General features: G+C 39.9%; 1 protein-coding gene across 4 annotated transcripts in view; it reads right to left on the reverse strand.

Annotated features, from left to right (window-relative positions):
* The window catches only part of PKD2L1 (polycystin 2 like 1, transient receptor potential cation channel), a 32,966-nt gene extending 9,787 nt beyond the window's left edge, over window positions 1-23,179 (reverse strand). For 2 of the 4 annotated variants that reach the window (XM_072739767.1, XM_025992078.2), the window contains exons 1-2: window positions 19,316-19,880; window positions 18,677-18,790 (exon numbers count right to left, since the gene is read on the reverse strand). In XM_072739767.1, coding sequence (XP_072595868.1) covers window positions 18,677-18,790; window positions 19,316-19,619 — 418 coding nt within the window. In that variant the 5' untranslated portion in view covers window positions 19,620-19,880. Of the gene's footprint in view, window positions 1-18,676; window positions 18,813-19,315; window positions 19,881-23,021 lie in introns of those variants that run through there. The other 2 variants (XM_072739768.1, XM_025992085.2) reach the window with 2 other exon arrangements.
* Between the last annotated feature and the right edge of the window lie 303 nt (window positions 23,180-23,482).

Raw genomic sequence — 23,482 nt, forward strand, 5'->3', positions numbered from 1 at the left:
CTGAATATCTCTTAACCACCCTAACCCATATACCTATTCTGAAGTAGAGCTGTCAAGGGAAACTAAAGTTTTCTAATTTAAAGACAGAATTTGGAGAATATAAGCCACTTATTTTATAGATTGTCCTCAATTTAGATTTGCCTGATGTTTCCTTGTGTTTAAATTCAGGTTATACATTTGGCAAAGAATACCAAAAAGTTATGGGTGTCCTTCTCAGAGCTTCCTATCAGGAGGCACACATTGTCTAACTGTATCATTACTGGTGATGTTAACTTTCATCCCTTGTTAAGGCATTGTCTTACAGCTTTCTTCAATGTAAAATTATTGTTCTCTTTGTAAATGGTATGTATTTTGTGAGAAAATACTTTGAAATTATGTAAACATTCCATTACTCATCAGTCTTTCACCTACTAGTTTTAATATCCACTAATAGTTTTTGCCTGATTATTACTACTATGGTTGTCAAGTTGTGATTTTCTCATTCCAACATTCCTTCTGCACTTGTTAGTTAGCATTCTCTTTAGGAATAACTTCTCCTTCTTCCTCATTTATTTAGTCATTTATGTATATCAGCATGAACTCATGTATTCTTGTTTTTTTCTATAGTTTATAATTTGTTAGTATTATGATATTGTTACTTAATTTTTTAGCCAAGTCATGCAAGATAAAGACTAAAGAATTGTTCTTGATTTAAAAAGACTAAAGAAGCATAAAAACTAAATGTAATATGTGCATTTAGTTAGGATTAAATCCTGGACAATAATTTTTCCTTTTACTAGAAAGGCTATTAGTGGAATAATTGATGAAATTGTAATAAGGTCTGTTCATTAGATGATAGTACTGAATCAATGATAATTTCCTGACTTTGGTAAGAGAATATCCTTATTTTTAGAGTTACAGATTAAAGTATTTAGGAGCAAAAGGGAATTATATCTGCAATTTATTCTCAAGTTGTGTGTGTGTGTGTGTGTGTGTGTGTGTGTGTGAAAAGAGAGAGAAAGAGAGATTGGGAGAGAGAACAATAAAAGAATTGCAAGCATGGTAAAATGTACTTATTTGGGAAATCTGAGTGAAATATATATATATATAAACTCTTTGTGTTATTCTTGCAGCTTTTCTGTAAGTCTGTAATTACATCAAAATATTAAAGTTATATCTGTCAGTCTCTTGTGAACAATTCTCTTTAAGAATTTTCCTTTTCAAATTTTGAGCTACATTTGCTCCCACCACCCCTAGAACCTATTCATAGTTTTGTGGGAAAGAGGGACCAGTGAATGGTCCTAGATTAGGTACAAGCAACGTCACACTTTTCCAGGGGAAAATCAGCAAAGAAGGAAGCATTGTGACTTCGTATTTCTCCATTCCACTCTATTAAGTCCAAAAAACAACTTTACTTCTCTCTGATTCACTGTGATTCACTGTGAATCACTGTGATTCAATCACTTCTCTGTGATTACTTGCCCTTAGTATTTGGAGGACTCCTACTCAACTTTTCCAGATCTGGAAAATGGGTTGGAAGTCAAGCTTCTGTCTGCTGAAAGCCCACTACAAACTTAGGATGATCAGTGAGCTGAATTTTTCCTAATGCCATAGGCTGATTAAATTATTACAGCTTCTGGATGACCACTAGATGGTACCCGTTGCTATATCTTTTTCTCCTCCAAGTCTCCAATTCTAAATTACTCCTCAGAATTAACATTGCTCTGAACTGTCAACCCATTATGGAGGCATAACATCTCTTATTATCATCTGAGATAATAAAGACTATGTATTTTGAGTGAAGACTATGTATTTCACCTGGTCAAATGCCCACTGACACTCAGAAATTCAGTATTCCTTTTAACCATTTAATTGAAGTACATGCAAACAGAAAAGACTAAGAAACTATTTAAAAACCTTCTAAATTAAGATTTATGCCCTGTATAGTACCTATTCAGTGCCTTCTCTCCACCTGCATACCTTCTTGCTAATTCTTATTTCAGCAACTTTTTACTTTGTCTCAGGAGATGAGGGGTGCTTACCTCCCCACCTCCATGAAATTCAATCTACTATTTTTCATACCCCAAATCAATACTTGGTAGAATCAGTCTACCAACCTGATTATTCTAAAGACACCTTTTATATTAATTAAACAAATGAATATAATTCATTAATCAAAGTCTAACATGTGTGAAACACCATGCTGGGTCACTGGGTCCTATCCTTAAAGATATCTATTGAGAAAGATGTCCTAGAATGAACTTTTTTTTTAAGTACATCTTTAACATTTAAAATTGAATTATACAGAATAGAAGTTTTTAATAGTATGCTGACCTCCCCTGCTCATGTATGCACTCAGAATGAATTTATTGTTGTAGAATGAGCATGAGCTTTGGAGCTAGACTGACCTAGGTTCAAATCCTAGCTCTGTCACTTATAGTATAGATAGACTTGGACTCTGATTCCTTATCATTCCTTATCATTAAATGGGGGAATAAAATATCTTTCTTGTAATATTTTGAAGATGATAGATTATGTATTTAGAATGTATTGAACACAGTGGGTGCTTAGCAACTAGAAGTAGTCGCCCCATTATATGCTCCTCAGGAGACAAGGACTATGTTTCATTCATTTAGCATAGTGCCTGATATTTAATAGTTTCTCAATAAGCGTTTGTTGGGCTTAACCAAAAGGGGGACAGTACCCCAAAAAGACTAGAATGAAATAAATCAATAATTTTCAAACTAAATAAAGTGTTATGACTCCATATTTGACACATTGCAGCAATGTCATCAAAATAGTCAAGGATAATTCTTATTTAATAGATGTTGGAAATAAGTTGGAATATTCCTTAGTCCAAGGAGAGCAATAAATTCGTAGTCTTGGGCAAGAGAAACAAACCTAGTCCTTAGGGGCTTAGAGAGCAAGTACAGTTGGCCAGTAACCCTTACACAATGTGATGGCAAAAATGTTGATGGCAAAGCTCAATTTTCCTAATACATCAACCGTCGAGAACATCAGATGAGTATCAGGCTTAGAGGTTACTGCAATCTGATTCTTCCAGGACAGAGGCCCAGGATTAGCTAGATGGAGTGATTATTTCAGCTCCCATGTCTCTCTTCATCTTAATACAATATGGTGTCTGCAGCATGCATCAGAATTACTTCCAAGGCTTATTAAAACACAGACTGCTAAAGATCTAGATGGAGCTCAATAATTTTCATTTGCAATACATTCCTATGTAATGTTGATACTACTGCTTCTGAGATAATTCCAGAACCACTGCTTTGACCTGTCGCTATATAATCCCACTTGTCTTTGATAGAGTTGTCACAAAGGCAGGGGTTTTTTCAATGCCTCTTTCCCGGATTCTCATGACTGGGAGTGAGGAAGAAGAAATAACATATTTCCCAAGAAGTTTTCAGAACCGTCCTTCTGAGCTAGGGAGGGATAGGAAAATTTTACAAACTACGGAGACCTCTTAAAACATCCCCTCCTCACTCCAAGGGAAAATCATGAAATCCATTGCCTTGTGGAGCCACTGGTAGTCATGGGAGTGAACCACATCCCTCCAGCATATTGTAGGAGAAAAAGATTGAAAACAACTTGTTGATCTTTCCTGTTGTCTCCTTTCCCCTACTCCACCCCATTAATTCCCTTTCAGGTAAATCATTTGGCTTTCCCATGAAGAACCAGCTTGTCTAAGCAGAATATCCAGTTCAGAGATTTCTGAATCTGACAGGGACTCAACATATCCATTCTACCATCATCCTTCTCCATGTCAGGAGAAAGAAAAGCCATTTATCACCTCAGAATATCTATTATATGCCTTATGCTAAGTGTTTGACATGCCTATTGCATTTAATCCCACAACAGCAGTATATATTAGGTGCAATTATTATCATCATCCCTATTTTCCAGTCTCAAACAGCTGAAGTAACTTGCCCAAGGAGCCAAGATTGAAATGCAAATCTATCTGCTTCCATAGTAAACTAATTCTGTTCTGCTCCTAGGACTGAGCTATATTCATGAATTAGAAGTTACAGGAGGGAAAATGTAAAGCTCCAACAAAGGCAGAATTTCTTAACCACAGGGGCTTTCAAATTATGAAATGGACCATTTCACTAACATCCATATCATCTCTGAGAGTGTCAGCAAGGACTACCCACTCAGGATCACATAGAAGGGGCTCCTGCAAGGGGCATTCCTGGTTCCTTCCTTTAAGATCCAGTGAAGGAATAGAAGGGCTCCATTTCAAAAAGCAACACTAGACCGGGAATGGGTGGGAACTAGAAGGAATCAGAATTGGAGTGAGTACATGGGATGTCCATATGCCAAGTACATAACTACTTTTTAATGTAGTGAGGGCCTCATTGCAGGAAGTTTTCAGACAGTAGATAATGACTGCATGAGAATGCTATGAAGAAGATTCAGAGACCAGGTGTCTCATCATCCAGCACAGAGTATCTGATTTTTTTTTCTCCTGGACAGAAATTAAGTTGTTTTGTGTATACTATATCATGCCTTTTAACCTTGGCCTCAGATCGAATTCACAGTTGCTGAATAATAACAATAACTGACATCACTGAGACATATTATGTACCAGGTTTTGCACACATTGTCCCCCTAAGCCCATAAAAACTTCAAAAAGGGGATCCCTGGGTGGCTCAGAGGTTTAGCGCCTGCCTTTGGCCCAGGGCGTGATCCTGAAGACCCAGGATCGAATCCCGCGTCGGGCTCCCGGCATGGAGCCTGCTTCTCCCTTTGCTTGTGTCTCTGCCTCTCTCTATGTCTATCATAAATAAATAAATACATCTTTAAAAAAAAACTTCAAAAAGTAGGAATTACCATCTACATTTTATGCTACTAAATAACTTGTCCAAAGATCATATAGCAAGTAAGTAGAACTCAGATTCAAACTCATGTCTGCCTTACTCCAAAGACAATGAATTTAGCCACCATACATTACACTACCATATCCTCTAGACTCAAACTTTTCTGATTAGGGACTCTGACTCTTCTTCCAGAAATCAAGCCAAACATTTAGTGTTACATGTTTATAAGGGCACCCTTATAAGAAAACTCAGAGTCTAATATCTGAGTTAGGAGGTGAATTGCAAAAAGCATTTGGTAAACTCAAAACACTACCATCTTAAAAGAAGCTCCAAATTCCTTCATTCTGGTATAAACAAATAATTGTATATAAATCTGGATCAAAAGTCATATTCTGACATAGGTGATTCCCCGGGGGAAGAAAAACTCACATTCACAAAAATGTTACCTGAGTTGTTCATAGTATTAAAAGATTGTAAACAACCTAAATGTCCTACAAAGAGGCAATATTGAAGTAAACTATGATATCATTGAGGCCACTTAATGGAGTATTACACAGCCGCTGAATTGGTAATAAATATAGAATGCAAAATTTTTTCTGTGTTATTGTAACAATTAAATATTTTACAGAAATGCTAGGTATGTAAAAACTTGAAGAAAAAATGGACTTTTTAAAGAATGAGTAGTATAACAGGTGGATTTTATTTCTCTTCATGACCATGGCATTCAAGTAATGCTATAATAATAATACAATGTAAAAATAGTACAATTATTTTTAAAAATCTTTTCACCTATTTGATTCCAAGTTACATGTTGAAATTTCCAGGTTCTGTGTGCTATGTTAGATTTCACAATGGTTTCCTTAAGATCCTCTCTTGGTTAGGGCAGCCCAGGTGGCGCAGTGGTTTAGTGCCGCCTGCAGCCTGGGGTGTGATCCTGGAGACCTGGGATTGAGACCAACATCGGGCTTCCTGCATGGGGCCTGCTTCTCCCTCTGCCTGTGTCTCTGCCTCTCTCTCACTGTCTCTGAATGAATAAATGGATAAATCTTTAAAAAAAAAAATCCTCTCTTGGTTAATGGCATGATTTTATTTGAGATATCACACCTCTGTAGATCATCCCACATATGTTGCTAGCAGCTGGATTCAACCCTCTAGCTCTAGGATTTGGCTCTAGGATTTGGATGGGAAGCTTAGGCCAAAATGCCTTTCCCATGGCACCATTACAGATTCAGGGATTGAGCATGTAACCCATTTCAGATTAAGGGGTCATGAAGATGGGGCACCTGAGTGGCTCAGTGGTTGAGCATCTACCTTTGGCTCAGGTCATGATCCTAGGGTCCTGGGATCAAGTCCTGCATCAGGTTCCCTGCAGGGAGCCTGCTTCTCTATCTGCCTATATCTCTGCCTCTCTCTGTGTGTCTCTCATGAATAAATAAATTTTTTTTTTTAATGGGGGAGGTCATGAAGAGAGAGTTCTGGAACCTTTTAGGACCTTCTCTCTCATAGTAGATATGAATGAGAAAGCCCCAGAGTATTCAGCCCCAAGATGACACTGATCACACACCTGGAAGAACTGAACAAAAGAAACAGGCGGGGCTTTGAAGATGTCAGAAAGTCATTAGATTAATCATCCCTGAGCCCTGCTCTCCTTTGGACTTTCATTATGTACACAATAAATCCCATATGGTTTAAGCCAGTTTTTACTGCATTTTACTTCATTGTAATATAATCCTTACTTATATGAAAACCATGACATTTTTTCTTTAAATTGCATTATTTCCTGAGGAAAATGGAACTAGAACAGTAGCTTCTGCTACTGTTCAAATACCTCTGGAGGGCAGTCAATGACTTTAGCATATTTGTGCCAAAGTCTACATTAATTAAAATACATTATTATTCTATATTAAAGGGGGCTGCTGACCAAACCAACTGATGATGATATTCTAGGAACACACCTACCATCAATTCCTCAAGGCTCTCCAAGCTTTATTTCTGAGTAAATCCAGGCCTCTAGAATACAATAAAAATTTACATATTTACGTGTATGTGTTTATAAGCACTTATATGTGTATATATATATACACACACATACATATATATGTACAGTATACATATATATCCCTACTCCTAAAAATTCTTTAAGAACAGGGTTTAATATGTTTTTTAAAGAGGCAGATATAAAATACAGTCAAAAGAAATGTAGCCTCAGTTTGGATACTGTTTTTATCCATTATGATATTCCATGACTCATATAAAAATCCAACAAAGCCAACACTTCCCAGAATAGGGTCTCCTTCTTTTTTCTTTTTTAAAGATTTTATTTACTCACTCACTAGAGACTCACAGAGAGAGAGAGGCAGAGACAGGCAGAAGGAGAAGCAGGCTCCATGCAGGGACCCTGATGTGGGGCTCTATCCTGGGACTCTAGGATCATGCCCTGAGCCAAAGGCAGACGCTCAACCACTGAGTCAGCCAGATGTCCTGCTAGGGTCTCCTTCTTAACCTTTGTGCTTTTTCTTACTCACCAGTAAGAACTGTGCAACCTATTTATGTTCTTTACTTGCTCTGGCTGCCAGGAACCTCAGGCTTGGTTCTTATTTGCTGTACTTTTGTTTATCGTAGGTTTTCTGGTATAAGTTATCTTCCTCCCCTATCTTTTCCCATCTTTTTTTGCTAAGTCTTTTTATTATAGTTCTAATGAGCTGTATTTTTTTTAATTAGCTATATTTTTTGTATCTGTGCTTTTTAATGTAAGCTGGCTCAGGTCCCTTTCAGACACAGGTGGGGCATAAATATATTATTATTAAAGAACTATGACTGTAATAATTATTATTAATCATCATAATCATGAGCTTGGATAATAACCTGATTTTATCCATTCCAATGTTTATTGTAGGGATTGAATATTCTTGTCCTCTCCTTTGAACTGTTGGAAGATCTTCCTAGTTCAGAGCAAGAACAAGAAGTTGGCAGTTACTTTGTGCACCTACTTTCCCAGATGATTGCCATATAGGCTGCCATATACTACTGAGCTCCTTTCTTGTTCTTAATTACCATGTGATGGGACTTAGCTGTCATTTTCTAACAGCACTCTCCTTGGGCAGGAGAGTGTCAACTAATTGACAAGGAATCTTGAAGAGCTAGGGTGCTTCTGCCAGCAAGTGTATAATTACAATTGTTTTATATGTCTATACTACTCCTCTGTTGGAAACTCCATGCCTTCAAGTTTTTGAAACTCAAAAGACAACTACTCCTTCCTAAGCTGGATAGCTGTGAGGAAAAGTATGGAAGATGCTTCTCTAGAAATCTGGAGGACTCTTCCCTCTACCCCCAAACCCAGCCCTGACAGTCATTATGAGGGTAAAACTTCCACTGTTCCATCAATTTTCCAATTGTTGAAGAGTTGGAAGTTCCTTGAGCTTTACCAATTTATAAATTTACCCTGTGGCTACTCTGATGGCCTCTTCTTGAGCCCCTCTTCTCACCTGGATTGCCGAAACAGGTATTTCATCAATCTCTATGTGTTTCTTAGTGCACTGGTTCCAGTTTGGCTTTGGTCCTATAATTTGGGAGGGGGGAAGTTTTATGGTTACTCTTCAGGGTGACTCTTCTTTCTTGTGAAATAAATACAAGGCCTTGAAACTGTCACTTCTTATGCCTCCTCAACAGCCTCTGATAATAGTTTTACAATAACTTAGCAAAACACTTTAATACCTCTCCTGGTGGAAAAGAATCAGATCTCATCAGCCTCATCGATGATTTTGTATCAGGGAGGTAGTGAGTGCCTTGGTTTCTCTGGGTTCCATTAATTGTTGCCATTCCCATGTCAAACCTTGGACAAGAGTTCTTCTCACCCTACTTGTCATAGACTACTAGTCATTTCCCAATACTTTTCCTTCCCTTCTTACATGATCATGTGATGTTATCTAGAGGCATACGGCTTCCCAACTAAATACCACATTACCCAGCCTCCCTTGCAGCTAGTTATGGTGACTATTTACAAGTTCTGGCCAATAGAATGTGAGTAGAATGGTAAGCTTCCACTTACAACTTTCATTTCATATCATTAAAAGGAAGAAATGTACTTTCCTTTCCTACTTTCCTTCTTCCACATAGCTGTAATATTGACATAAGAGCAGAAGCTGGACTATGAGGTAGAAGCAGCTGGGTGCACATGATTGTGGAGGCTGTGTTAGTCCAGAGCTTCAGCACACTCAGCACAGAGCCTGACCTGGGGCTCGATTCCACAACACTGAGATCAGGACCTGAGCTGAAATCACGAGTCAGGTGCTTAACTAACTGAGCCACCCAGGCACCTCCAGTCCAGGATTTCTTATACAACTCAGATTGTTATGTGAGAGCAAAATAAACTTCTATTTTATTTAAGCACTGATACTATGGCTAAATCAATATCCCAACTGAAGCATTTAATAAGATTACATCCATGTCAGATGGGTACTTTGGAAAAGCAATTTTTCTAGGAAAATTGGGGAAAAGGTTGAAGTCAACAAACTGACAACACAAAATTCCTATGTTAAGTCAAATCTAATCACAAATCTCCTGGTTAAAAACATTCCTGAGTATATAAAATTCTTTCTCCTTTGCTTAGTAGGAAGTTCCTCGTTAAGAAATCCTTTTATTGTTGCTGTTCTCCTTGAGCAATTTCTTCTTCCACCCACACATTCTAATTAATGCTATTAGGTCATTTAAAATTGGATTCCAAATGCCTCATGTTTCTTAAGATGGAAAGTGGGCAGAAGAAAGCTGCAACTTAGAAATGAGAGAAGGGTTAAATCCTCAGAGTATTCACTAGAGGATTATAAAGCCAGTATATTTTACTAAAATTCAAATGTATGTATACGTTCCCAGAAAATGGATAAAATTATATACACCAAACTATTAATAGTGTTTAGTAATAGTAGCCTTTAACATTTTCCATATTAATTGACTTTTTTTTAACCAGAACTATGTATTAGTTAAACTTTTAATATTCTCAAGGTTTGGGAGGGCAAGGGGTAGAATTCTTTTGTGATGAAATGAGGAGAAACACTGTTTTATATTTTCCTTTCATACTTGCCCTTCTAGACTCTGGCAAAGCTCTTGCATATTCATAGCCTGAGGCCTTAGTTGGCTCTAGCTCCTACCCCTGCCTTCTCCAGGCTGAGAGCCAATAATGTTAAAACAAAATAAAACAAAAAACACAAGCAAATGGCAATGACTTTGGGTCTCCTCAGACTTGAATGGTTGCCTGTTTCTGAGACCCATAAGAGTTCCCAGGTCTCTCTGAACATTTTGTCCTCTGACATCCTGCCATTATCCTGGAGCACCCTCCACCATAGCATTTGTAGCTCTGAGTGTCACTATTGATTTACATGTTGACTTTCTTTGCTCCTTGAAGGTAGAAGGTGTGTCTCCGTATTTCTTGTATTTCAAAGCCTTTAACAGTTGGGAGGATCTGCCACAAAATAGGACTTCGTAAAACTTTGAATGAACGAATTTGTGAATAGTCAGGATCTTGTCCTTAGTTTGAACCTTTTGCTAATAAGCTCTCACCATTTCATTTGTTGAGCACTCCATACTGTGAAATAATGTGATTTGACCAGCTCAAACTCATTCTCCAAGCCAGTGGTTGTCATAATCCCTTTGTAACTCTTAAACATTACTAAGAACTCCAAAAACTTTTTATTTGTGTTATATCTAACAAGAATTACCTTATAGAAATTAAAATTGAGGAAAAATTTAAATATTTATAATAATGATTCATTTTAAAATAATGATAACAAACCCAATATACATAAACAACATAATTTTATGAAAAAGCAACTATTTTATTACACAAAACAAAAATATTTCATGAGAAAAATGGGACTATTTAACATTTTTGCCAGCCTGTTTAATGTCTGCCTTTAAAGAAGATTTCTAGATTCTCATATGTGCTTCAGAATTCAGTCTGCTATATGTTGTTTTGGTTGAAGTCTATAAAGAAAATATGACCTCCCACAGATATGTACTTTGGTAAAGGAGGACCTTACAAACCTCCTGAAAGGGCCTTGGGAAGCCCCAGAGGTCCTTGGAGCACAACTTTGAGAATATTGGCCTTTGCTTCATATCTATGATTAGAACCTCCACACAGGCCTAATGATGTGTCTCAACTTAAAATCCTAGATTTACTGCTGCCACCACGTAATAGCATAAAGAGATTATTATCAATATGATTATAATTCCTGACATGTGTCCCATGTTTCATAGTTTTCAAAGTGTTTTCCCATGTAATGTCTCCCTGTAGCTTGTCAGACATGGTCTGACATTGCCCATGAGCAGTTTCCCTAATGTTAAATGCCATAGTTCAATTAAGTAAATTTCAAAGATCTAATTGGCATTATTAGCTAATCCATGATTCGGGCAGCATCCCATCTATCAAGTAGAGGAGAGCTCCAAAGGGCTACAGAAAAGGAAAGATTTTTAAAGGCACAGAGAGAGTGGAAAAAGGAAATTATTATCAAAGAAGCCATTGTTTTCGCCCTTCTCTGGGGGAACTGAAGGAGTCTATCAGTGAATTTCCTAGTGCTGGCCAGGAAATTCCCATGCTGACTAGTTAAAAGTTACATTTTTGTGGTATTAAAACTGCAGTTAGGTTAGTATTAAGTCTTGATTTACTGATATGGGGCCTTAACCTAAGTGACACCATTTAGGGCCTGTGGTTTTCTTGTTGACACTATGAATTATGAAACTGAAATTTATATGATCTGCTCAGGGTCATTCAGCTGGTCAGAGGCAGAGTCAATACTCAGACTCATGCTTTATGAATGTGAGCTACATGTTCTTTCTCTGGTTACTTACATCAGATATAGAATATCTAGATTTTGTCAGCTACTGTTGCCTGCTCTCCTGTACTTGATCAAAGTATAGTTAAAGGTAAAAAGCCTTTCCTTGACCAAGAAGTGGTATTTAAATGTACTACAGTATTCCTAGAGACCAATGGCAGCCTCACATGGGAGAAAACTATAGGACAGGTGGTCACCTAGCAATGGACAACAGGATATGTCCAGGGTCACCAATCTTGTAACAGTGACCCAGGCACTCAGAATTCTGGGGCACCAAGGAATTCTGCTACAGCAAATATAGGCCAAAGCCTGATGGTGGGACCTAAATCCTTATTATTTAGATTGAGCTAACTCAGATGACTTCGCCTTAGTACTAGAGGGACTTTAATTCTCTGTGTCTAGATGGGCTATGGGTAACTGAACATGCTAGGAAAAGCATGAAATCATGATCCCATAGCCAGTCTTAATCCCTGGCAACTACTTCTAGAAGGCCTAGTCTTTCTGATCCTCAGCAAGCATTATCCTGATGCTTTCTCAGGCTTTTCTCAGATCTCAGGCTTCCAGTGGGTTAAACTTTACATTTTAATATTTTCCTAATTTATACCTTGATGTGGAATGACAACTGATATATATTGAAAGCCCACTATGTGCCAGGCACTGTACTATTTTTAGTTACCTGTTTTCCACCAATCTCACAAAGGCAGTCATTATCATCATTCAATATATAAGGAAATCAGGGCTTCCAGAGATTTAAATATCTTGACCTACCTTTCCAAAGGCAATGGCTAATAACTGGTTGCATTTGAACCATGTCACCTTATTCCAGGTCCCATACTCTCCATCACCGTTGTACCTTCACTAATGTCATGGTTCTATATGACCAATTATCCCTCTCCCATCATTACAGTCACGTAGGGTATAGGAGCTCACACACAGACATTTCCTGAACCTCCAACATATTTCTATTACTTTCTTTGTCAATTCTAGGAATGCTCAGTCAAGAAAGAACATCTTCTGTGAAGATTCCTCAAAAAATTAAAAATAGAATTACCATATGATCCAGCAATTACACTCCTGGGTATTTATCTGAAGAAAATGATATCACTATCTCAAAAAAGATATCTGCACCCACACGCTCATTGCAGCATTATTTACAATAGCCAAGACATGGAAACAACTGAAGTGTCCATTGACAGATGAATGAGTAAAGAAAATGTACCTATGTATGATGGGATATATTCATCCACCAAAAAAAGAAATGTTGCTATTTGCAGCAATAGGGATGGACATTAATGACATTACGCTAAGTGAAATAAGTCAGACAAAGACAAATACTATGTCACTTATATACAGAATCTAAAAAAGTAAACCCCACCAAACTCATAGATACAGAGAACAGATTGGTGGTTGCCAGATACAGGGGCATGAGGGGGTTGTGAAATTGGTGAATGTGGTCAAGGTACAAAATTCCAGTTTTAAGATAAGTAAGTCCAGCATGGTGATGTAGTGTACAGCATGGTGACTACAGTTAACAATACTGTATTGTATATTTGAAAGTTGCTAAATCTTAAAGTCTCATCACAAGAAAAAAAAAGTAACTGTGTAGTGATGAATGTTAACTAATTATAGTGATCATTTTCCAATATATACATATATAAAATCATTATGTTTTACATCTAAAATGAATACAGTATTGTATGTCAATTATGTCTCAATAAAGAAAAAAGAAAGACATCTTTTTCCTAACCTCCAAACTTACTTCAACCTCTCCTATTAATATAAGATTCCAGCAATCTAGGGCAGAACCTTGAGATCCACTCAAAAAAAGCAGAGTAAATAGAGGGAGGCATTTCCTTACAACCAGTGACGACAAATAAAGAGCAACCAGTTGATAATAGTTGGTGTGTAGACACAAGTCACCAAGAGCTGAGGGTCTCTGCCCTCCTCCTCAACTGCATGGTGACCAGAGCCCCCTCCTCCTCAACTGCATGGTGACCAGAGCCAGCCTTCTCCTGTCTCAAAACCACTCCTAAACAGGGCCAGTCCCAGGTGCACCTTTGAGATAACAATACTGTCTCCTAAAACAAATAGTCATTGTTTCCACACAAAGACCTTCAATGTTTCCTCCATCAACAAAAGGCTACAGCCATCCTGCCAAGAAGACAAAGGGCTAGAAGCCCTTTCATAAATATCATGATGGTGGGAGGAGATGAGTGGAGGCAGGAAGATCATTCTCCAGTGCTTTCTATGTGGAGGAATAGGACCAACTCCATCCATCAGGGACTGCTCTGAATTACTGATCATTTCTGAACTATTCATAATGACAAAAATAACAGCTTCATAATCTGTGAAATGAAAATAATATCTATCCCTTACAGGATTGCCGTCAGGATCAAATGAGATAATAGGCATAAAAGCTCTCTGTAAGATTTAAAAGGCTGCTCAACTGATATGGTTATTGTGGGAAGATGAATGGTTCACCTACATTGCCTGCATGAAAAAGATAGCTCTATTTTAGCTGATGAAACTCCAAATAGCTCTGGTATCTAGCACCACCCAGGTCCTAGAATAAAGCATAAGGGAGAAGAAATGTGGTCAGTATTGCTGACCACTATAGTTTATGAGGGCCTGTCCCAGGCCAAAGTTAGGCTATTTTTCCTAGCCCCAGGAACCCAAATCCTGGAAATGAGCCTCCTGGTGGTTTGTCCTTCACATAGGGTTTAATGCTCTAAACCTCACCTCCCATCCCCCCTCTTGTCCCTCTTAAAACATACCCTCCTTAAGCAATTTACACAATTTACACACACACACACACACACACACATATACATATATATATATATATATAAAATAAAGCATAAGAGAACTGTCCATCCTCACTAGTGACCAAAGATGAAAGCAAATTATACCATTTTATGTCTACTTAATAATAAAAATTATAAATGAGAATATCCAATGTTTGTGAGACTGTGACAAAATTGGTATGATCTCAGAGTACTAGTGGCGTAAAAAATTTGTATGATCCCCTACAAAGGCAAAATGACAACACATAAGCAAGTCCTAAGAATCTCCCTCCCTGGAAATTCCCAAGGAAATACCTCAAAAGAAATGGCAAAAAGTACCAAGTATAGATATATTTACCTATGGTTGACAAATAGTGAAATAACAAGAGAAATGTTTCAATTGTGATGTAACTGTAGTCATTAAATAAAATATAAAAGCTACTTACAAACATGAGGAAATATTTAAGATATAATTGTAAGTGAAGGGGAACCATATGCAGGGTGCCTCGGCGGCTCAAGTGACATGGTTGCCTTAGGCTCAGGTCATGATCCCGGGGTCCTTGAATTGAGACCCACCTCAGGCTCCCTGCTCAGCACGGAGTCTTCTTCCCCCACACCCGCCTATGCTCTTCTCTCTCACTCACTCTCTCTCTCAAATAAATAAATAAAATCTTAACAAAGGGAAGTAGGTAAAATATGTAAATATATGGATAAGGGCTGATAAATCACAATATGTTTGGTAAATTATAGGTGAATTATATTTCAAAATGTCCTTTAATGTTTTTGTTGTTTTTTTTTTCAAAGATTTTATTTATTCATAAGAGACACAGAGAGAGAGAGGAGAGAGACAGAGACATAGGCAGAGGGAGAAGCGGGCTCCCTGCAAGGGGCCCGATGTGGGACTCAATCCTGGAATTCAGGAGGCAAAGGCAGATGCTCAACCGCTGAGCCACCCAGGTGTCCCATCCTTTAATGTTTTTATATCATTTAAAAAATACAGTAATAAGAAGAAAAAAGTAATAAGCTGGTAGAATTATCTCAAAATTATGCTTCTATTAAGGTAGGACAGGTAGTTATCTTTGCTAAGACGTTGATAGGTATTGATAAATTAATGTGCAACACACTTCCATGTAGGGAGGCTGCAGTAGATTCTGGTTAAAAGCCTCAAAAATTGAGTCACTGAATTCCTACTTCTGCCACTTACTTGCAGTGTGGTCTTGGGCAAGCCGTTTGACATATCTAAACCTTTCCTGATTTATAAAATGGAAGTGATAACAGAACCGATATCCTAGAATCATTGTGAGTAGTTAATAAGATAATGTAGGTAGTGTAGTGCTTTTATTCAATAAAAGGTTAGCATGTGTGCTGGTAATAACAATGATGATGGTGGTGGCTATAGTGATTAACTTAGGTCTTCCAGAGAAAATGCTTTAACTTAAATGATGCAGTTCAAATGATATTATCCCTATATGTGAAGCTAACTACAAATCAAATAGACCTTGCTTTTTAGAGCAGTTTTAAGTTGAAAGCAAAATTGAATGGAAGGTATAGAGATTTCCCATATCCCCTTGCCTCCTCATATGGACAGGCTTCCCCATTATCAAAATGCCCCACCAGACTGGCCCATTTACTGCAATCGATGAACCTATATTGACACATTATTATTCAAAGTCCATACCTTTCTTTACGTGTTGTATATTATATGGGTTTGGACAAATGTATAATGACATGTATTTACCATAATATTTCACTGCCTTAAAACCTCTCTGCACACCACCTATTCATCTCCCTCTCCTCCTAGATCCCGGACCCTTTTACTGTCTCCATAGTTTTACCTTTCTCAAAATGTAATACAGTAAGAATCCTACAAAATGTAGCCCTTTCAGATTTGCTTTTTTCTTGAAAGGTATTTTTTATAATCAGTCTAGAGTACTAAGTAAGTATTTTGAAATTCCACTAGGCAATACAAAGATCATTACTCTCAATGATTGTGTTAGATTATTTATACATGTTATCTCCATAAGTATTGTTATCCTTGTTCTACCAACAAAGAAGTGCCCAAAGTCACAAAACCAGTATGTGGCAGAGCTGGTATTTGAATCCAGTTTGTCTGACTCCAATGTTTATATCTTTCCATTATGTCACAGTGTTTATCCTAATACCAAATATGGGTCCTAGAGCATCTGCACCCAGTCATAGGAACTTCAGAGAAAAAGCACACTGATAAAGATTCATAACCAACTACATGTCACTGAAGCTCTTAGAAGATAGTATCCTGATAGAACAACACAATAGCCACCCTGTTTAGTGTCAGATTTTATGATTAGGACTTGCATCCCTATCATTAGGCAGGAGAACTTAGCATAGAGACTAGCAAAATTATAAGGATCTAGTTCAATGTTTCTTAACCTTTTTTGGCATTATCCCTCAACTCAGCGGCCTCTCTAGATGTTTTCTTCCTCACCCCAATTAAATTTTAATAGCACACAAACACTACATTTGTTTATGTACTGTGGCTTTTTGAGGGCCAAAAACTTTTGCAATATCTAAGTTGTCTTTCCTTTCCTTTTTCTTTTCCCTCCAAGAAACTACTAGCCCCTAGGGGGTATATCAGCCCCAATGAGAATATATAGTCTAGTTGCAGATGGTCAGAACTCAGGGAGACTGACCGCTGAAATACCAGGGAGGTGAGGTCAGGACCTTGGAGAGTGCCAAAGTAGCCCTACTGAGACCATGTCCAAGGCTCACTATAGCTTCTAGATTTGCCTGAAAGAGGTTGGGGAAGGATGGGGGCTTGGAAACTAGGAACAGTACTCTTTTACTACATATAGGAAGTATCAAAATGTAGAGCTCTAGTGCTTAACCGGTATGCTATACTGACACTAAATTGACTCAGTGTCCCTGATAAGGTTGTTGTGAGGATTAAATAAAATATCACATTAATATGCTTATCTTAGGACTATCATCTTTCTACTCAGCTTTCCCAGAGATATTCTCTGATGCAACATCCAGGCATTGATCCTCTTCCCAGAATGAGAAGAACTCAGAATGTACCATGTTACTCCTATGCTTATAACTCTTCAGTGGTTCCTCTCAAAGCCTCAGGATAACATCCAAATCTTTTATCATACCTTATAAGGCCTTTTGTGACATATCCCTGCTCATATAGCCAGTCCTGCCATTTTTTACCACTTTGTTCTGCAAACTCTCTGCTCCAGACACACTGACGCAATCTCACTAAACTATGATCTCTGTCACCTCCAGGGCTTGGCACATTCTGTTCTCCCCTCCCAGGAAGTTTGCTTCTTTTCACCAGGAAGGAGCTAAATCCTCCTTATCTTTCAGCTTTTGTTCAGATATCATTTCCTCGGCATGTCCTCATAGATACTCCAAATCTGAATACAACTGAATTGCATCACAGAATTCTATGGGGTCATACGCCCATGGAGTATTTCGTCTACTACCAGGCATCATATAGGGAGGGCATCAGGTCTGGAGACCAGGATGGTTACCATTATTGAATACTTTTTACTATACGCCAATTTATTTACTAGTACTAGTTACTATCCACTGGGGTAATGACTTCATGGATATTATCTCATGTGAACTTAATGTAATCCTATTGGGTTGGATAGGTATAGATTAGGAAACTGAAACCTTTCCAGTTTGTATCTATAGCTAGAACTTCAAGTAAGCATCCTTCAGTGCCTGTGGCATGGTGGTCTCTCACATGGGAGAATCTTGGGTGCATTGACCACAACTACACCACTTGCATCTTTAGTCCTTTTATTGGGAATCCAAGCTCTAAGGCCTGCTGAACCTTTTTCCTGCTGCCTTTAAAGAAATGGGGATCAGACATAGCATAATAACTACATGAAACCCACCAAATTATTTGTCATTCCAAATAGAAAGGAATCATTTCCACTTTTAACAGAAGGGTAAAAACTTCCACTTGCCAAAAGAACATGGGGGCTGCTAAGTTAGTGTCAGGAATGTGAACTTAAAAACTGTATTTCCCTTGTAACTCTTGACAAAATAAGGTTAAAAGCTTTCTAATAATCTGTCTTCTTCTCCTGAACCCCGTGACAAGTTCTTTTTCATCAAAATATCTTAAGCTGAAAAGGTAATCAGGATACAGCCTGCTTACATAGATAGATGCTGTCTCTACAGGCATTGCTGCAGAAGTGTGTACACAGATGTTGTACACACAGATGGCTCTTGCAGCCAGATGTACACAGAGATAGATGTTACTCACAAAGACAGATGTCCACCAGGAACACGATGTATACTAAAAGCTCCCGCAGGGTGGTCTTGACGTAAAGCTCCCGGTTCTCAGCTGTGTTCTCAGTCAGAGTTGTTCCCCAAAGTCCTAAGGAACATTGGAGAGATGCCTGGGATCCCCAGCAGCAGGGTTCCTCCCAGTTGCCCAACCCATCAGTCCCCGGACTTTACTCCCATTTCTACCCAGGTCCTCTGCTCACCCATAGCCTTATATCTTGGCAGGATCTGGCTACTCTAACCACATTCAAGCCTGACCTCCTTCATCAAACACCCTGAGGTAGACAGTGGAAAAGACATTAGGTAGCAGAGAATGAAGACATGGGAAGGAGCTCCTTTCTTCAGGTGGGGCAGTTTAGGGTATCATCACAAACATCCTCCCTCAAGCTAACTCTTTCATACCTTCCTGGGCTCCCAGAGATAACTGTACCAGGCTCTCCCTCTGAGAGACCACTAGACTGGTCTGGTGACTTCAGCTCTAACAGACAATTTTTAAAGCCCAAAGAGACTGAGATCCCACCTCTTCTTCAGGTTGTATCTCCCTTCCAACCCAAAAGCATTTGGGACCCCTCTCCTAACTCCAGTATCCCAGGAGAACCCTCCTCCCACAAGGTACCTCTGATGCCACGACAGATCTGGAAGCAGCAGCTGGACACCAGAGTCCTATATGCCTTCTCCTGGGGTCCATCTTCAGGCTTTTGGATTTGGGGTTGTGGAGGCATTGCACTGGAGATGGTACAGATCTTCAATGTCCCATGTGGGGAGGGGGGACCACTGTAGGCAGGGTTGTCCCAGGCTCCACTCCCCATCTTTTGGAGTTCTTGCCCTTCCGGACTTTCCACAACATTCATGGGGAATGAGGTAGGGGGCTGGCACCCCAGGTACCCACTGTCACCTGAAGAAAGAGGGAGGGAAGACATAGCCCAGTCTAGACAGCAGAAGGCAAAGGAGCAGTGTGGGAGCAGCTGGTCTCAGGAAGCCTCCGCTTCCTGCCTTTTGTAGAGGGAATCTGTACCAGCTGGGGGGAGGGAGCAGACAGGAGGGGGTGGGGAATGGCCATCAGTCCTGTCAGGGGCTTTCTCTCTTCCTTTAGCTTCAAGAAAGGGGGTGGGAGGGGGTTGGAAGGCAGGGGTTTGGCAGGATAGAGAGAAGACTGGGAGGGAGATGTGGAGACTAGGGTGGAAGGAGGGAGGGGTGAGAGAGGCCAGTGCTAGGGGGAGAGGAGGGCTGCCTACAGAAGGGGCCTGGTGGAGGAGTGGTCCCAGGCAGACAGAAGAGGAGATGAAAAAGCAAGGGGAGGAGCTGGCAGGAGAGGATGGCTGGCAGACTCCATTGCAGGTCTGGGCTAATTTCCACTAAGAGCTCCTGAAAGGGCCGCCATGGATTGGGCTGTGGACCAAGGCCAGGGACCGGAGACTGGGAAATACTGCCTCTTCGAGGCTCATTCAATGGTGTATCAGGCTCCTTAAATGTTCTCACCTTGAGCTGTCCCCTGGTGGAGGGGGACTCCTATACCTGGAGGAAAAGAGAGTGGTGGGAGGAGCCTCTGATTTAGACACTTTAGGGGCAGGGTCTCTGACCACTGTTGAGGTGCGGGACTGAGAAGGCGGCACTCCAGAGTTCTAGATTGTCTATATCCTTCTTCTGAGGTTTGCCCTCATCTGGCTTATATGACAGAAAGGAGTTCCTTAAGGGTGTGGCGTTCAGCCTAGGGAAGAGCCTAAACCCTGACCAGGAGAAGGCATCAGAGAGCAAAGGTCAAGGACAATGTGACTTGGGACTCCTTAAAAAGGGTGGATGACTGGACCCAGCTCACCTGACAACTTTATTTTATGGTTCTTAGTACTAGACTAAGGACTATAAGCATGAACACAAAATGGAACTAAGAGAGTTATCAGAACTGATCTGCTTTCTTTTCCATTTCAAGTGTCTAAATTAAAACCCTGGCCTGTGTGCCTGGCACCTCCCTGCTTAGGCCCTGCTCCAGCCTCTGATCACTTGCTCCCGCTCACGTATGAGCATATGAGATGGCCTGGAATGGTACCAGTCCCACAAGTGCAGGGGGTTACATCCTCCTCGATGGCAGGAGTGGGGGCTGCCTTCTCTCCAACTGCTGGTTCACCATCTGAGCCACTCTACTGCTCCACTTGACTGAAGCCCACCTCCCCCCTCAGTAAAACACCAGCCTGGTGGAAGTCACCAGGCTCTAGTGTCCCCATAAAGAGATCCTGATCCCAGACAACTCAGGGCTGGCCTCACGTCCTTGATAGGTGTTCTCCAACACTCAAGAAAGGGTTAAAAAAGCAGCAGCTATCTTTTACCTCTGGCTCTGCAGCACGGATCTCCTGCCCCAGTCCCAGAAACTATTAGGGAATTAACTCTGCCTGGGCTGGAGTTAAGGCCTCTCTATGAGCTTTCCTAGATGGAAGGATTTCATCTCTACATTTTTCTGGCTAATGAGACATATTCCAAGGTGCTTGTTTTCTTTGGGAAGACAAAAAAAAAAAAAAAACATTTTGTGTGAAATCAGCTGATAGTGAAGGAACAGAAGCTGATATCTCCACCCACAAGCTTTTCAAATAATTGCAAAAGTATCTCTTATTTGCAAAACTGAAGATTAGGACAGAGGTGATGAACAGGAAGCTAGGAATATAGTTCAAAGGAGAGGAACAGGAGATGGTTTCTGATTCTGGTTTCTGACCCTCTCTCCCTGTGACCTTAAGACCAGAGTTGGGCTGCTTTATTCATGGTCACCCTCCTAGAAAACATTGCTTTGCCTTTTTCAGTCTTGAGCATTCCCCACATGTGTGTATCAACCCATGATACCCTTGGGGAGCACAGGTTATACAACCAGCTTGAGAAATTTTCTCAAAAGGTGCTGAGAAATCCTAGGATGTTTAGTCTTATTCAAGAAGCCATAAATATAGTAATCAAGTGGGAGCTCCTGATGATTTTGTGTCCAGCAGTTCTTCATGCTCCCAACCTTCATGGCACTTGGTTTTTCCTGAGTGGCCAGACGCTGTTAATATGGGCACCCACTACCAGAGTCCTGTGGCTCAGACTGCCTTTTAGCAATTTAGCAAAATCTAAGAGGCATGACCTTGAAACCCAAACCTCCAGGTTTAACTCTTGGTTCTGCAACTTACTAACTGTATGGTTCTGGGCAAGTCCATTTGAGACTTAGTTTATATATCTGCAAAGTGTTTGTATTAAAGTCTGCTCTGCTGACCTTAGGACTATTTTAGGATTAAAATGGTAGATATAGAAACCTTTATGAACTGTGTGCTATAAGGCACAAAACAAATTTAGTTATTCTACCATAGCATTCATCCTGTGTATTCCACTCATATAGAGCAATTCATCTTTCAGAGAGATACCTTCAGTCAGGACTCTGTTGTCATTATCTCTGAGAGACAAGCGTCCCAGAACCCTCTGTAGCCACACCCATTCCATTCCAGCTGACACCAACAGAATGGAATGATGGCATTTCATCTGGAGGCTATTTTAACAGTAGTGTGAAATGAAGAGTTCCAGAAGCTCCTAGAAGAGTTCCATGACCACATGCTAAGCCTTATTGTCTATTAGAACCCAAAATACTTCTTCATCATGATGCCTCTTAGCCCACTTGGCCAACTGGCCCCATTGCTTCACTGGGATACATTTTTTGGTTGCATGCTATCCTATTGCATGCACCAGGAAAAAAGGATTACTACATTTCTCTACCAGTACATCCCCTTTTCACCATCCTAGCCAGGCTCTTCAGTGCCACTCAGATCCACTTGGTCCTGACAAAGAGCCCAGAGACAGCAAAGGCCATAGGATGGAAACTTGTGGCTTATCTTTCTCTAAGTCCTCCATCTAAATTCTTCCAGGATAAGTCATCTTCCATATTCTAGAGAAAGGAACCCTGCGGTGACTCACAGTCCAGATTCTACAGGGAGAAACAACCTTCAAACCGCCTTCTGTGTTTTACATAGTGACCCTCAACCTTTTCCACCCCAAAAAAACATAAAAAAATAGAGCCCACTCCATAAGTAACAGTGGCTCACTATGGCAATGATTCTCAGTGGGAGACACTGGAGATCACTTATTCACAAGAAAACCCTGCATATAAGGGCTTACCCTTTCCCAATATACCACCAGTCATCTACATGGCAAAAGTACTGAAATTTGAGTAGCTGAGGTTTTCAGCAACAAACACAGTGGATCAAGCAAACTGACATGAGTAGGCTATTCCCAAGGGAACCCTCCCTCCCTGTTTTTGTGCAATAAACATCATAGCACTGTGCCAGGGGCCACCATAAGCCACAGCTTCTCAATACCTTAGAACAGACAAGCCAGATCCATTGGAAGATTCAGGTATATGAAGTCCTGTTGTAGCCATCCCAGCCCAGAAAGCCAAGAAAACAGCGCTTTGTTGTATTTCATCAGGGACTTCAGAGAGAAGCTGGAGGAGACCCACTTCCCTCATCAAAATGACAAACTTCGGTCTTTTACTTCCTTCCTATTACCTCCTGGATTTAAAAAGTCCTGCTGGACTTCCATCTCTCCAAAGAGAATCTTTTTTTAAATGAGCCCTCCAGCTTTCCTACCATTTCTAGAGAACCCTCCTGGACAACTATCCCCATTTGTCCATGCCTTCTACAGAAGACTGGACAGGTAAAGGGAATCAACCAAATCCAGGCGGTGGGAGACAGATGATGCCATCAACAAAAATAAGGAAGTTAGTCTTCAGTTTGCCTGGAAACTTGGGTCTGAGGCTATTATCATGCCCCCTGCTGAG

Source organism: Vulpes vulpes, chromosome 15 (genome assembly GCF_048418805.1).
Source record: "Vulpes vulpes isolate BD-2025 chromosome 15, VulVul3, whole genome shotgun sequence".
Taxonomy (NCBI): Eukaryota; Metazoa; Chordata; class Mammalia; order Carnivora; family Canidae; genus Vulpes; species Vulpes vulpes.